Source organism: Pelophylax lessonae (assembly GCF_965119305.1).
Source record: "Pelophylax lessonae genome assembly, chromosome: 3".
In the NCBI taxonomy this organism is placed as follows: Eukaryota; Metazoa; Chordata; class Amphibia; order Anura; family Ranidae; genus Pelophylax; species Pelophylax lessonae.
Window position 1 is genome coordinate 484,780,163 of NC_138770.1, and position 13,070 is coordinate 484,793,232.

The 13,070-nt window shown below is 43.5% G+C and overlaps 1 protein-coding gene across 1 annotated transcript in view; it reads left to right on the forward strand.

The window, feature by feature from the left end:
* Window positions 1-13,070, forward strand: part of MTR (5-methyltetrahydrofolate-homocysteine methyltransferase) — a 1,642,758-nt gene that overhangs the window by 1,221,469 nt on the left and 408,219 nt on the right. Inside the window, exon 23 of the mRNA XM_082249226.1 lies at window positions 2,488-2,555. Within this exon, the coding sequence (XP_082105352.1) occupies window positions 2,488-2,555 (68 nt within the window). The remainder of the gene's footprint in view (window positions 1-2,487; window positions 2,556-13,070) is intronic.

Sequence of the window (13,070 nt, forward strand, 5' to 3'; positions counted from 1 at the left end):
GGATTTTTGTACTTACTGTGAAATCCATTTCCCTGAGTTCATTCACGGACACAGCACCTGCCCCTCTATGGAGTTTTTGATACTTCTGACACTGTTTTATACTTTGGGGGGGGGGGGGGGGTAGGGTGAGTACAACTGGAGGGGTAAATGGTGGAGAAGGATCTGGGTGTTCTAGTAGATCATAAGCTTAATATTGGCATGCGATGCCAAGCTGCAGTTTCCAAAGCAAGCACGAATCCTTTCTTGTATTAGGAGGTATAGACTTCAGAGAGAGAGATCATTTTATCCATGTACAAATCATTAGTAAAACCTCATCTGGAATATGCAGTTCAGTTTTGGGCACCAATTCACAAAAAGGATATCGGGGAACTGGTGAAAGTGCAAAGAACCAAACTGATAAGAGGCATGGAGCAGCTGAACTGAATTTATTGTCTTTAAAAGAGGAGATTAGGGGGATATGATCAACATGTATAAATGCACAACAAGTGGTCTATATAGTGAACTTGGTGTTGAGCTATTCATTTTAAAGTGATTGTAAGGTCTGTTTTTTTATTTATTTTTTAAATAACATACTTACCTGCTCTGTTAAGTGGTTTTGGACAGAGAAGCCCCGATCCTCCTCTTCTCTGGCCCCTGTTCGGCACCCAAGGCCCCTCACTTCTGCCAAGTCGCCACACACACACACTGCAAGCAGCTTGCAATGGAGGCCCCCCACGCCAAGCCGCTGCTCTGTGTGTCTATTCAGACGCCGAGCCGCGGCTCGGCCCTGCCCTGCCCCCCTCTCCTTATTGGCTCACTGACTTTGACAGAGCAGCGGGAGCCAATGGTGCTGCCCCATTTGTTTGGGTTACTTTGCAACAGTAGTGGCTTGGTGGCAGAAGATATGGCCCCACAGTTTGGGTCCACAGGCGCCTAGGGTTTTTCATGGGGCTCAATTTTGCGTCCCAGCGGCCGTGATTGCCACATGGGGTGAGTTGCCATTTCTATCAGCATTACTATTTGCATATATACACTCTGCACGATCTACAACGACAGTGGACCTGGGCAGTTTTTTATATAGAATATAATATATAATAAAGTTATTTTACATACAATACATTGCTACAAAAAAAAATTGAAGCAACACTATGAAAACACATCAGAATTTAATAGGGAAAAATATGCTGGATATCTATACTGATATGAACTTGATAATGTGTTAGTAACGAAAGGATGCACATCATTTGATGGAAATTAAAATTATTATCCTACAGAGCTGAATTTAAAGACACCCTGAAAATAAAAGTGAAAAGATTCAGCAGGCTTGTCCATTTTGCTGAAAGTTTTGTGTGGTAACTCAAAATGGTACTCAGAAGTTTTTTATGGCTGTTGGTAGATGTTAGTCTATTGTGTTTTATCAAGTCCAAAGTCAGTGCAGCCATTTACCGGGAAATTCTAGAGCACTTCATGCTTCCCTCTGCTGACCAGCTTTTTGGTGATGATTTCATTTTCCAGCAGGACTTGGCACCTGCCCAAACTGCCAAAAGTACCAATACCTGGTTTATTGATCAAGTTACGACACCCCAAAACGCAGTGTGATTGACAGAAGCGGACCACATAAGTATGAACACCTAGTGATCCGATTCCAGGGTGTTTGTGTGTGTGGGGGGTCCTGTGACTTTTTTGTTTGTAGTTGGTGTGATTTGAGATTTACAAATCAATGGCTCAAATCACACCGCACAGACATTCAGAGTGCTGCACTTAATTTATTCTGGACTCTTACTGGGATTTGATCATTTGACCCTGAGTGTCCAGCTGCTGTTCATTTTAGATAATGTTTTGTGCTGATCTAATTTCCATCTATTGCATGTGATTTGAATAGGAATGTGGCGTGATTCCTGAAGAAAAACACTTCTAGACTAAAATAGTTTGCATGGACACATAGGATAACACTATTTGCCTTGAGGAGAAGGAGAAAAACAAAAGCTTAAAAGCTGCTGTTAAGAGTGTTTTTTATTTAAGCTAGTGTGCATGGAGGTTTAAAGCGGTAGTAAAATGTGGCCTTTAAAATAAAAAAAAATTTAAAATGGTGCTAGACAATGGCATAATGTGCTATTATGGGTCACATACTAGCACATTATGGGGATGATTTACTAAAACTTTGCAAAATCTGGTTCAGCTGTGCATGGTAGCCAGTCAGCTTCTAACTTCAGCTTGTTTAAGCTTTGATAAAAAAAAAACAAAAACAAAAAAAAAAATTTGAGAGCTGATTGGTTTCTTTGCAGAGCTACACCAGATTTTGCACTCCTATTTTGAAAAAAAAAAGACTTTACTTCCACTTTAATAGAAATATAACACATATACAGTACACTTCTGTATTTCCACTAAGTAATGCTATTTATTACTTATACTCTGGGTATCAAATCTGGATACTAATTGTGATTCATAGTTTTTATTGTCTCAAATTCTTTGGATGATCCTTTTTTTTTTCTTTTACTTTGATTCAAGGGTGGTTGACCTAGGTGTTATGACTCCATGTGATAAGATTCTGCGAGCTGCAATTGAAAACAAAGCTGGTGAGCCCTGATTTTCCATATAGTTCAGTCATGTTGACATAAGATAAGAGTTTTGTTTTTCCTTTTGTTATTGGTAAAGATGTCCCTGATGTGCATATTAGTATAAATTTGTGTGAATTTGTATTCATAAACCAGAAAAACATGTATTACTTTAACTGAAATTTAGATTGATTTACTAAAGTAGTAGAGCACATTTACTTTACATTTTTTCTTAGCTTAGTAAAGGAAATTATGTTAACTGAAAAATCTAGACTGCAAGTGAAAAAAAAAATATAGGATTTGTGTAGGGCTGAAACAGCTAATCGATTATGAAAATAGCTGTCAACTATTTTCATAATCGGATAGTTAGTTAGCCAATTAGTTGGCCTGCATACAGAATTCATTATTTGTTTGCATATCAGGAAATACAGTGCAGCACACATACAGCTCAGTACACCCTTCATACATGTCAGTATACATAGTGCAGCACACATACAGCTCAATAAACCATACATGTCAGTATACACAGTGCAGCACACATAGAGCTCAATACACCGTTCATACACGTCAGCACACATACAGCTCAATAAATCGTTCATACACGTCAGCATACACAGTGCAGCACACATACAGTTTAGTACACCCCCCATACATGTCAGTAGACACAGTGCCGCACACATACAGCTCAGTACACCATCCATACATGTTAGTATACACAGAGCAGCGCACCTGCAACTCCGTACACCTCCCATTAGAGATGGGTTTGTTCGGAATCCCATGTGCCCAATCCTGCCAGGATGCCGACACTGCACATGGCTAATGACAATCAGTGAGACATTTTCCGATCTGTGCAGCTGCGGAGAATCTGTCTCACTGCCTGTCTCAGTGTCGGCGGGATCCTGAACATGCCCCGAGCCCATTCCTACCTTCCATACATGTCAGTATACACAGGGCAACACACAGCTTAGTACACTCTCCTTACATGCCAGTAAGCTTGTGAATGTGTGAGGAGCAATGGCTCATGGGACATGTAGTCCTGGCAAGGAGAATGAAGTAATTTAAAGTGATTCTAAAGGCAGATTTTTATTAAATTTTACCTTGCTACTGTATAGGGGAACTCAATATTATACTTTGTGGCTTGCAATAGGGGCACTCTTAAGGCAGGAGGAGCAAAAAGCACTGACAGGTCACCCTAGAAGAGGAATTACAAGTACTGATATTTTTTCTTAAGTACTCCCCGATTATAAATTACAGATACCTATTTTTAATGTCATGACAGCTTTTTTTTTTTTTTTTTCTGACTAATGAAAAATGATTACTCCATAATTATGAAGAACAGTTCTTCTGTGGCTTTGAAATTGCACTACTCCATCGTGATTTCAAAGCCGCAGATCAGTGCGATTTCAACCTCTGATTTCTTTGCAGCCGGCAACTTTGTTTAACAGAACTCAATGCAAGTCAATGGAATCGCCAAAAAGGTATTGGTTTTAGTATCGGAGCATTTGCACGAGTGCAAATGCTTTGAATCCGCACCAATACCGTTATCTGTGCAACACTAATATACAGCTGCAAGAAAAAGTATGTGAACCCTTTGGAATGATATGTGAGTCTGACTTTGTAAGTCTGATGACTTTTGTAAGTCTTTAGCTCACACTCTAGGATTCTTCTTCACCTCATTGAGCAGTCTGTGCTGGGCTCTTGCAGTCATCTTTACAGGACGGCCACTCCTAGGGAGAGTAGCAGCAGTGCTGAACTTTCTCCATTTATAGACAATTTGTCTTACCGTGGACTGATGAACAGCAAGGCTTTTGGAGATACTTTTATAACCCTTTCCAGCTTTATGCAAGTCAACAATTCTTAATAGTAGGTCTTCTGAGAGCTCTTTTGTGTGAGGCATCATTAACATCAGGCAATGCTTCTTGTGAAAACCAAACCCAGAACTGGTGTGTTTTTTATAGGGCAGGGCAGCTGTAACCAACACCTCCAATCTCATCTCATTGATTGGACTCCAGTTGGATGACATCTTACTCCAATTAGCTCTTGGATATGTCATTAGTCTAGGGGTTCACATACTTTTTCCACCTGCACTGTAAATGTTTACATGGTGTGTTCAATGAAAAACATGGCAACATTTCATTCTTTGTGTGTTATTAGTTTAAGCAGACTGTGATTGTCTATTGTTGTGACTTAGATGATGATCAGATCACATTTTATGACCAATTTGTGCAGAAATCCATATCATTCCAAAGGGTTCACATACTTTTTCTTGCAGCTGTATATATCACTTCTGTCTGTTATTAGAGTAGATTATGCAATTTGTTCCCTCACCATATAGCTACAAATTCTGGAAGGACCCTCTGCACACTGCTTTACACCCTTTCCAACAAACTATGCAATGATCACATTTAGCGTAAATAACAATATAACAAGGCAAGAGGGGAACATAAGAACCCTAAACTTCAGAAGGGCAAATTTCCCCAAACTGTGCTCAATGATAGAGAAAATAAACTGGGACCAAACCCTTAGGAACACTGACCACAGAGGAAAAATGGCAATGCTTTAGGACCATATTAAACAATAGCATCGCACAGTGCATTCCTATGGGAAATAAATTTAGAAGAGCCAAAGCCAAACCTGGCTGGTTTAATTGGAATGTAAAAAAAATGTATTGGTGAAAAAAAAAAAAAAAAGGCCTTCAAGAAATATAAATCGGAGGGCACATTATCGGCTTTCCAGCAATACAAGGAATCAAATAAGAAATGTAAATATGAAATCAAAATGGCTAAAATCAACTTTGAGAGACAATAGCAGAGGAAAGTAAAAAGAGCCCTAAAAAATTCTTTAAATATATCAACAGCAAAAAAAAAGAAAAATGAGGTCAGAGCATATTGCACACATAATTAACGATAATGGGAGGATGGTTACAGAGGATACAGAGAAGACAACCGTGCTTAATGCTTTCTTCTCCTCAGTCTCTACACAAGAAAAGGAGGGGTACACTGACCATGACTGTATGGTTAGCAGTACTTCACAGGTCATGCCGCTATGGCTAACAGAGGGTGAATTCAGGTAAAGGCTTGATAAAATTAACACAAGTAAATCACCAGGCCCGGATGGCGTACATCTGAGCGTACTCAAAGAACTCAGTAAGGTTATATCTAGACCACTGTTCCTGATCTTTGCAGATAGTATCTTGACAGGAAATGTACCAGGTGACTGGAGGAAAGCTATCGTGATACCAATATTCAAAAAAGGGCAGAGGCATGTACCGGGAAATTATAGGCCGGTCAGTCTGACGTCAATAGTATGTAAACTTCTGGAGGGGATGATAAGGGACTATATCCAAGAGTTTGCTAAAGTGAACATCATCATCAGTATTAATCAGCACGGATTTACAAAAGGGTGTTCTTGTCTAACCAACCTGTTAACATTCTATGAGGAGGTGAGCTGTGAGCTAAATAGGGGGGAGACCTGTGGATGTGGTGTACCTGGATTTTGCTAAGGCGTTTGAATCAGTTCCCCACAAACGCTTAATTTATAAAATAAGGTCTGCAGGCATCGACCACAAGGTTTGCTCTTGGATACAAAATTGGTTAAAGGGGCGTTTCCAAACGCCCTGAATGTTATCTCACCCGGGGGACTTAATGAAGAATTCGACATTAACACCATTCTGTGAGTCATCTATACCAGTGGTCCTCAACTCCGGTCCTCAGGGCCCACTAACAGGCCAGATTTTAAGTATTGATCCAAAGAGAGAGAGAGAAACTAAGCGCTGATCTAAGTGTAGCAATGTATGTACTTTAATATCACATAAAAAATGTTACTCACAATAGTCCATTAAAAGCAGGCATCTCAAAAGCAGTGGGGGTGTCCATGTGGTCACATCCAGGGTGTCATCTTGATCCTGCTGCAAAGCTGCTGCTGTGAGGGACGAGCGCTATTCACCTGTTCTGAGGCAGGGGATTTGCCTGTCCACAGCGGTGATAGGGCAGGCTTGGGTGCGCAGGTCGGAGGATTGTGACATCACTTCCTGGAGATGCAGAGGGGGTAGAACGGCGACGCGTTGCGGAGCTTCGCTCCTTCTTCAAGCCGTGCAGGGGCCATTTTGGATGTGGGCATTTATGCCAGAGGGTCAGAGAATGAATTGTGGGGGCTCAGCAGGGACAAAAATAGTGCAAAGCAAAGCGGCAAAGTAATATACATAGCGGAGGCAGAAATGAAACTGGAGGGAGAAATGCAGTGGATATCCAGGAGGGGGAAGGAATCGTGGGAGAATGTGCTGAACAGATTGGATTGCAATTAAGACTAAATGATTAAAGAGACCATTGTTCGTTGGATATAGTTAGGGACTGGATGGTATTGGTTTTGGTGCATGATATAAGTGAATGGGGATCTATTGTCTTTTCATAAAAACATTTTGTATAAAAAATGTGTAAACAAAAAACATACAAAATTCATATAAAAAACCCATAAAATAATTCATCTAAAAATCGTGTAGAACATTCCCATGTGTGTTTGTAAAAATGAGAGAGATCTCCTATGTTTATGGGAAAGAAAAATTGGGGAATATATGCAAAATATATACGTATGAAAAATAGAGAAATTCTTTAAATATATTGGTATAAGGATAATTAATTGCTTGTTATTATTTTGTACATACATCCATACATATACAGTATAAGGGTCAGAATTATGTTGTTGGTAGGACTGGTGTGTGTGTGTGTAGTAGTTAAATGTCTGTATGGGCTAATAGGGCAGAAAATAAAATATACATGGTCAAACTTAACTTCTATAGTGGGTAACTTACTTTTGGAGTTTACATGAGATAAAGAAGCACGGAGAGGTTGAGAGAGGATCACTGGAGAATGGTATGAGACCTGGGCAGAAAATGATCAAGTTAATATACATATCAATAAATAGGTTAGGTAGATGGGCTACAGCAGCACATTGACTTCAATTTCCTCGTTCAGGCCTCCAGGCGAGAGCATTTCAAGGGAATATATCCAGAAGGTCTCTCTTTGGCATAACCGCCTGAAACGCTCTGTCCTGGGCAATGTGTCCGGAATGGACTCAATTACCCACACCTTGAGTCCTGACGAGGATTTATTGTGGAATTATGCGAAGTGCCTGGGGACACTGTGCTTGTCCTTCCCTTTTCGACCAGGCGACGATGTTCGCCAAATCGCTTCCTGAGTGGCCTGATGGTGCGTCCTACATAGAATAGTCCACAGGGGCAGGTTAAGCAATATATTACATATTCTGTTGAGCAGTTGTAGAATTGTTTGATTTGATATGTTTTACCTTTGACAGTGAATTCTGTTTGGCCGTGGTGGATATGGGAATAAGTGAGACATAAGGTTTTGCGACATTGGAACATCCCTATTAAGGGGGATGAGGCAGAGGGTTTTGGTGGGGTGGGCGGTGGCGGATTTTAGTTTGCTTGGAGCAATACGGTTTTTTATATTAGAGGATTTTCTGTAGGAGGCTTTTGGCTTGGGGGGAATGGAGGAATTCAAATGTGGGTCCTCTAATAGGATGGGCCAGTGTTTTTGGAGGATGATGGTTTTTACAGGAAAATGGATCTTTTCCATTTTCCTGTATTTCGTATGAAACTGGGTAGTGAACCGTAGGGTTGGGGCGCTGGATTTGGTGAATGAGGTGGGGTATGTGAAATATTCAAATTGTATTGTAGAAGGTAATGTGAGCGGGCTTGCTGGACCAATGATACAGGATATCCCTTGTCTTGAAATTTCTGGGCTAGGAGCGTGCTTTGTTCGCAGCAATGCCCTTGCAATTTACTCTACGTGGGCCGCCTGCGGACACGGATAGGTGAGCACCGTAGGGCCATTGCACAAGGACTGAATACAAAAAATGGGAAACCACCCCACAGTGTCCCCCGCCACTTTGCTACCCACCACAAGGGCTTAGTCCAAGATTTGAAGGTGTGGGCGGTGGAGTGTGTACCCAAGGGTACCCTGACCATCAACGAGTGTCTCTCCTTGCTTTGCAAGAGAGAGACGTTCTGGATCTGTAAGTTAAATACCTTGTCCCCGCATGGGTTGAATGAAGAACTCGACACATATTCTGTGGTTTAATATCACCTACTCTGCTGGTTTTTTTTTGTTTTTTTTTTTGGGTCAACCAATATCCTCTGGTATTTTTGGTATTTTTGTATTTTTAATTTTATTTTGGTACTTTTATTTTATTTTTATTTTATTTTGGCACTTGTATTTCAGTGTTTTTGTTTGTTTTGTATTTTCCACCATTAAGTGTTTTTTGTTCCACTGTCATGTTCAAGGTGGAGCCAGAGAGTGGGGAGCAACGCCTCTTCCTTTGCATGTTCATTTAAATTGCCCCTCGCCTAAGAGCCACAGGAGATCTGAAGAAGGGCTTGGCCCGAAACATGTTATCCCCCTCTATTTGTGGCCATCCATACAAGCTCTGCCAGCAGACAGTCCACTTGCCGGCGCGCTGCCCCTGGACCAGTCTAGCAGCCGCTGACCTACATCCGCAAGGCAGATTCCAGTGTGCACATCCCTGACAGGCGCCCGGTGACGTCATCATCCGGCGCCGCTGCAGCCGTGTCGGAGCAGTAGCGGCCGCCTCGATTGTGCACCATCCGGGACCGGTGTGGTCTACGGGGGTTGATGTTTCACTCCCCCCCTCTAACATCGTGGTCCTCACTCGGTCTGGAGGGACAACATCAGCAAGGCTCCTCTGTGGGATCGAGGCGGCCATTCCGCTCCCAAGCGCCGATACCATTCAGGCTCTCCAGTGGGATAGACGTTGTTCTCTCGCTCCTGGGTCCCCCTCGATCTGAGGTACTTTACTGCTGCTGTATTATTTGACTGCTGTACCATCTGACTGTATCATGGGCATACTGCCGGCATTTGTCTGTTGAGGAGCACTCTTTTAACCCATTTTAACCACCTTCCATCCGCGTCTTCATACGGCCTCCCAGAAACCGTCTCCCCGCGCGCTCCCGCGAGCGTGCATCAGGGCAAATCTGTGTCGGCCGTGTCCCTTGGACACAGCCGATCACAGATCGTGGTGAATGGCCAATCACAGCGGCCATTCACCACGTGATCGGACCGTCCAATGAGAGATGATCTCATATGTAAACATATGAGATCATCTCTCATCGTAAGCGCTCCTTCCTCACACGGAGCCTGCAGTGTGAGGAAGGAGGGAGAGCTGCACAGCGCCGGGGACACAGAACAAATGTAATCAGGGCACCGATCACCAGTGCCCTGATTACTAGAGGTAAAAAAAAACATACACACAGTGCCCCCCCATCAATGCCCACAATCAGTGCCCATAGTGCTGTCAGTCAGTGCCTGCTCATCTAGGCACTGATGAGCACTGACTGGCAGCACTATGGGCACTGAGTGTGGGCACTGATGGTGCTGCCCATCAGTGATCATCAGTGCTGCCCATCAGTGCCACCCGTCAGTGTCCATCAGTGCCATGTGCCGCCTATCAGTGCCCATCAGTGCCGCCCGTCAGTGCCGCCTTTCAGTGCCCAGCAGTGCCACCTCTCAGTGCCCAGCAGTGCCACCTCTCAGTGCCCAGCAGTGCCGCCTATCAGTGCCGCCTATCAGTGCTCATCAGTGCGGCATATTAGTACCTCCTCATCAGTGCCCATAAGTGCCACCTCATCAGTGCCCATCAGTGCAGCCTATCAGTGCCCATCAATGCCGCCTCATCAGCGCACATCAGTGAAGGAGAAAAATTTATTTTCAAAATTTACTCGCAGAAAATAAGAAACATTTTTTTTTCAAAATTTTCTCTTTTTTCTTTTTTTTTGTAAAAAATAAAAAACCCAGAGGTGATTACATACCACCAAAAGAAAGCTCTATTTGTGTGAAAAAAAATGATAAAAATTTCATATGGGTACAGTGTAGCATGACCGCACAATTGTCAGTCAAAGTGTGAGGGCGCTGAAAGCTAAAAATTGGTCTGGATGGGAAGGGGGTTTAAGTGCACAGAAGGCAAGTAGTTAATAATTGTATTTTATTACTTCAAGATCCTGAGCAGCATCCATTCTGTCCTTCTGCCATTGAGTCTGGGAGCGCCAGTATACCCAATTTTGTTGCACTTTGTTCGCAGTAATCCTGCTGTTTTGTACAATTCCGTTTCAGGCGGCAGAATTGGCTCTTTGGGATGTTGGAGATCCATCTGGGATGGTGGTAACTCTGAGTAAAAATGAGTGGGTAAAAATGAGTTGCCAGTGGTAGGTTTGGTGTAGTTTTTTGCTAGAATGCTTTTTCCATCATGATATAGAGTGAGGTCCAAGAATGCCAATTCAGCCAAATTGCATACTGAGGTGAAAGGCAAGTTGAAAGGGTTTTGGTTACAATATTGTACAAACTGGGAAAAGATGGATTGGGGACCATCCCAGATGACAATGATGTCATCTATGTAACGGGCGTAAAATATGATGTGTGAGGTGAAGGGGTTATTTTGCCAGATGTGTTGGGCTTCCCAGAAACCCATGGTGAGGTTGGCATAGCTGGGGGCAAAATTTGCCCCCATAGCTGTGCCAGTGACTTGGAGGTAGAAGTCTCCATTGCATTCAAAGTAGTTCCGGGTCAGGCAGAATTCAGTTGCATCTAGGATGAATTGGGCTTGTTTGGGATGAATCGTGGGATCAGCGGATAGGAAGTGTGTAACTGCCCTGAGACCAACTTGATGGAAGTGAAGAGGGAATTGACATGGAGGGAGGCCCACATGTATGTGGGTTCCCAGGAGTAGTGACTGAGGAGATCCAGTAGATAGACGCCATCTCTGATGTATGAGGGGAGGTTTTGTGCTAATGGTTGCAGGAATTGATCAATGTATTGGGAAAATGTGCTGGTGACACTATCCATGGCAGCTACAATGGGACGGCCTGGAGGGTGATGGCTGTTTTTGTGTATTTTGAGTATATGATAGAAGTATGGGGTGGAAAAGAAGTCTCTATTGAAAAATGAGAGTTGTTGTTTGTTGATTACACCGTCCTCTTTCGCATCTCTAGCAAGGGATTGGGCCTCTGATTGGAACTTAGTGAGAGGGTCTTGTGGGAGAGGGCGGTAAGTGGAGGTATCTGAGAGTAAGCGGTGGGCCTCCTGGACGTAATCAGCCCTGTTTTGAACCACTATACCACCGCCTTTGTCAGCGGTTTTGACTATAAGGTCTTGGTTTTGGGTGAGGTGTTTGAGGGCTAGTTTTTCATCTTGGTTGAGATTGGCGGCTTTAGTGTGGGAGGGGTTTTTGGACTGTTTACACATTTGTAAAATGTCTGTATACTACTTGGTAGAAAGTCTGGAGATACGGGCCTTTGGACTGGGTTGGATTGAAAACTGATTTTGGCCTGAATGATGAATATCGAACAGGGGGGGGAAGAGGAGGGATGGAGAGTGAATGGTATAAGATCCTCATCATCTTTGTCTTCTATGTATAATTCTTCTAGTATTTGAAGAGCCAGTGTATCCGTGGAGGAGTCCTGCTCTGGAGTGGGTGGGGGGGGGGGGGGTTGGTCAGGAGGAGGGCAAGGTGGAACCTTGGAGGATAGAATGCTGTAGTGGCCTTTGAGGGGTAAGGTTCCTAATGAATCTGTTGAGATCCTTGAACAAGGTAAATTGGTTAGGTGGGATGGCTGGGGCAAAGTTTAAGCCTCTGTTAAGTAAAGAGACTTCGGCAGGTGATAGTGGGTGGGTGGATAGGTTGTATATTTTTACTGTGCTAGCCGTTTGGCTCTTTTGTTTATTTCTGCCTCCCCCCCCCCCCACTTTCCTCTGCGTCTAGTTTTCTTTTGTTTGTTTGCAGGGTTAGTGCAAGCGGGGGGGTTGGTCCTAAAAAATGGTCAGTGGAGCAGCAACCGGTGGATCCATCCATGAGCTGGCCTGGTGGTTTAGTGGGACAAAGTGCTTTGGATGGGACGATACTGTTCATATTGGTGGTAATGGGCTGGGATGTGTGAATTGTGTCAATGTTGGGAGTTTGGCGCGTGGTGGGGACACTGGTGGAGCTGCTGTGCCCGGAAGTTGTGGTGCACATGGCACCCAATGTGCCGGTGGTGATGCGAGGAGTACTCGATCTGGGGCTGTCAGAGGCCCTGGTTTTGGTCAGTGTGGTTCTCTTTTTTTCTGATTCTTTTGGGTTTGGGAGTGAGGGCTCGGGGTGGTTTATGGGTCCTAATCAGGCTCGGGCATAGCGGGGGTATGTGGGAAGTAGGGGGTGGGCACTGGGGAATGGGACAATGACCCCAGTAGGGAAGGGAGAGGGCAAGGGGGGCGAGGAGCTGTTGGGTGACCGGGGGTTTGGGGTATGGTGGTGTAGGATGTCTGTTCTTTTTCCAATTGAATACTCTTTGGTGATTATAATCATCCAGGTCTCTTCTCATTTTGTTTAGTTTGGTATGTAATAGTGAGTCCTCGTCTTTTTTAGTGTATAGTTTGAGGGTGGAGAGACAGTTTATCGGGACATGAGGGACGAATAAGGTGAGGTTAGATATGGTTTTGAGGATGTTGGAGAGGGTATCTTTATATTTTAATT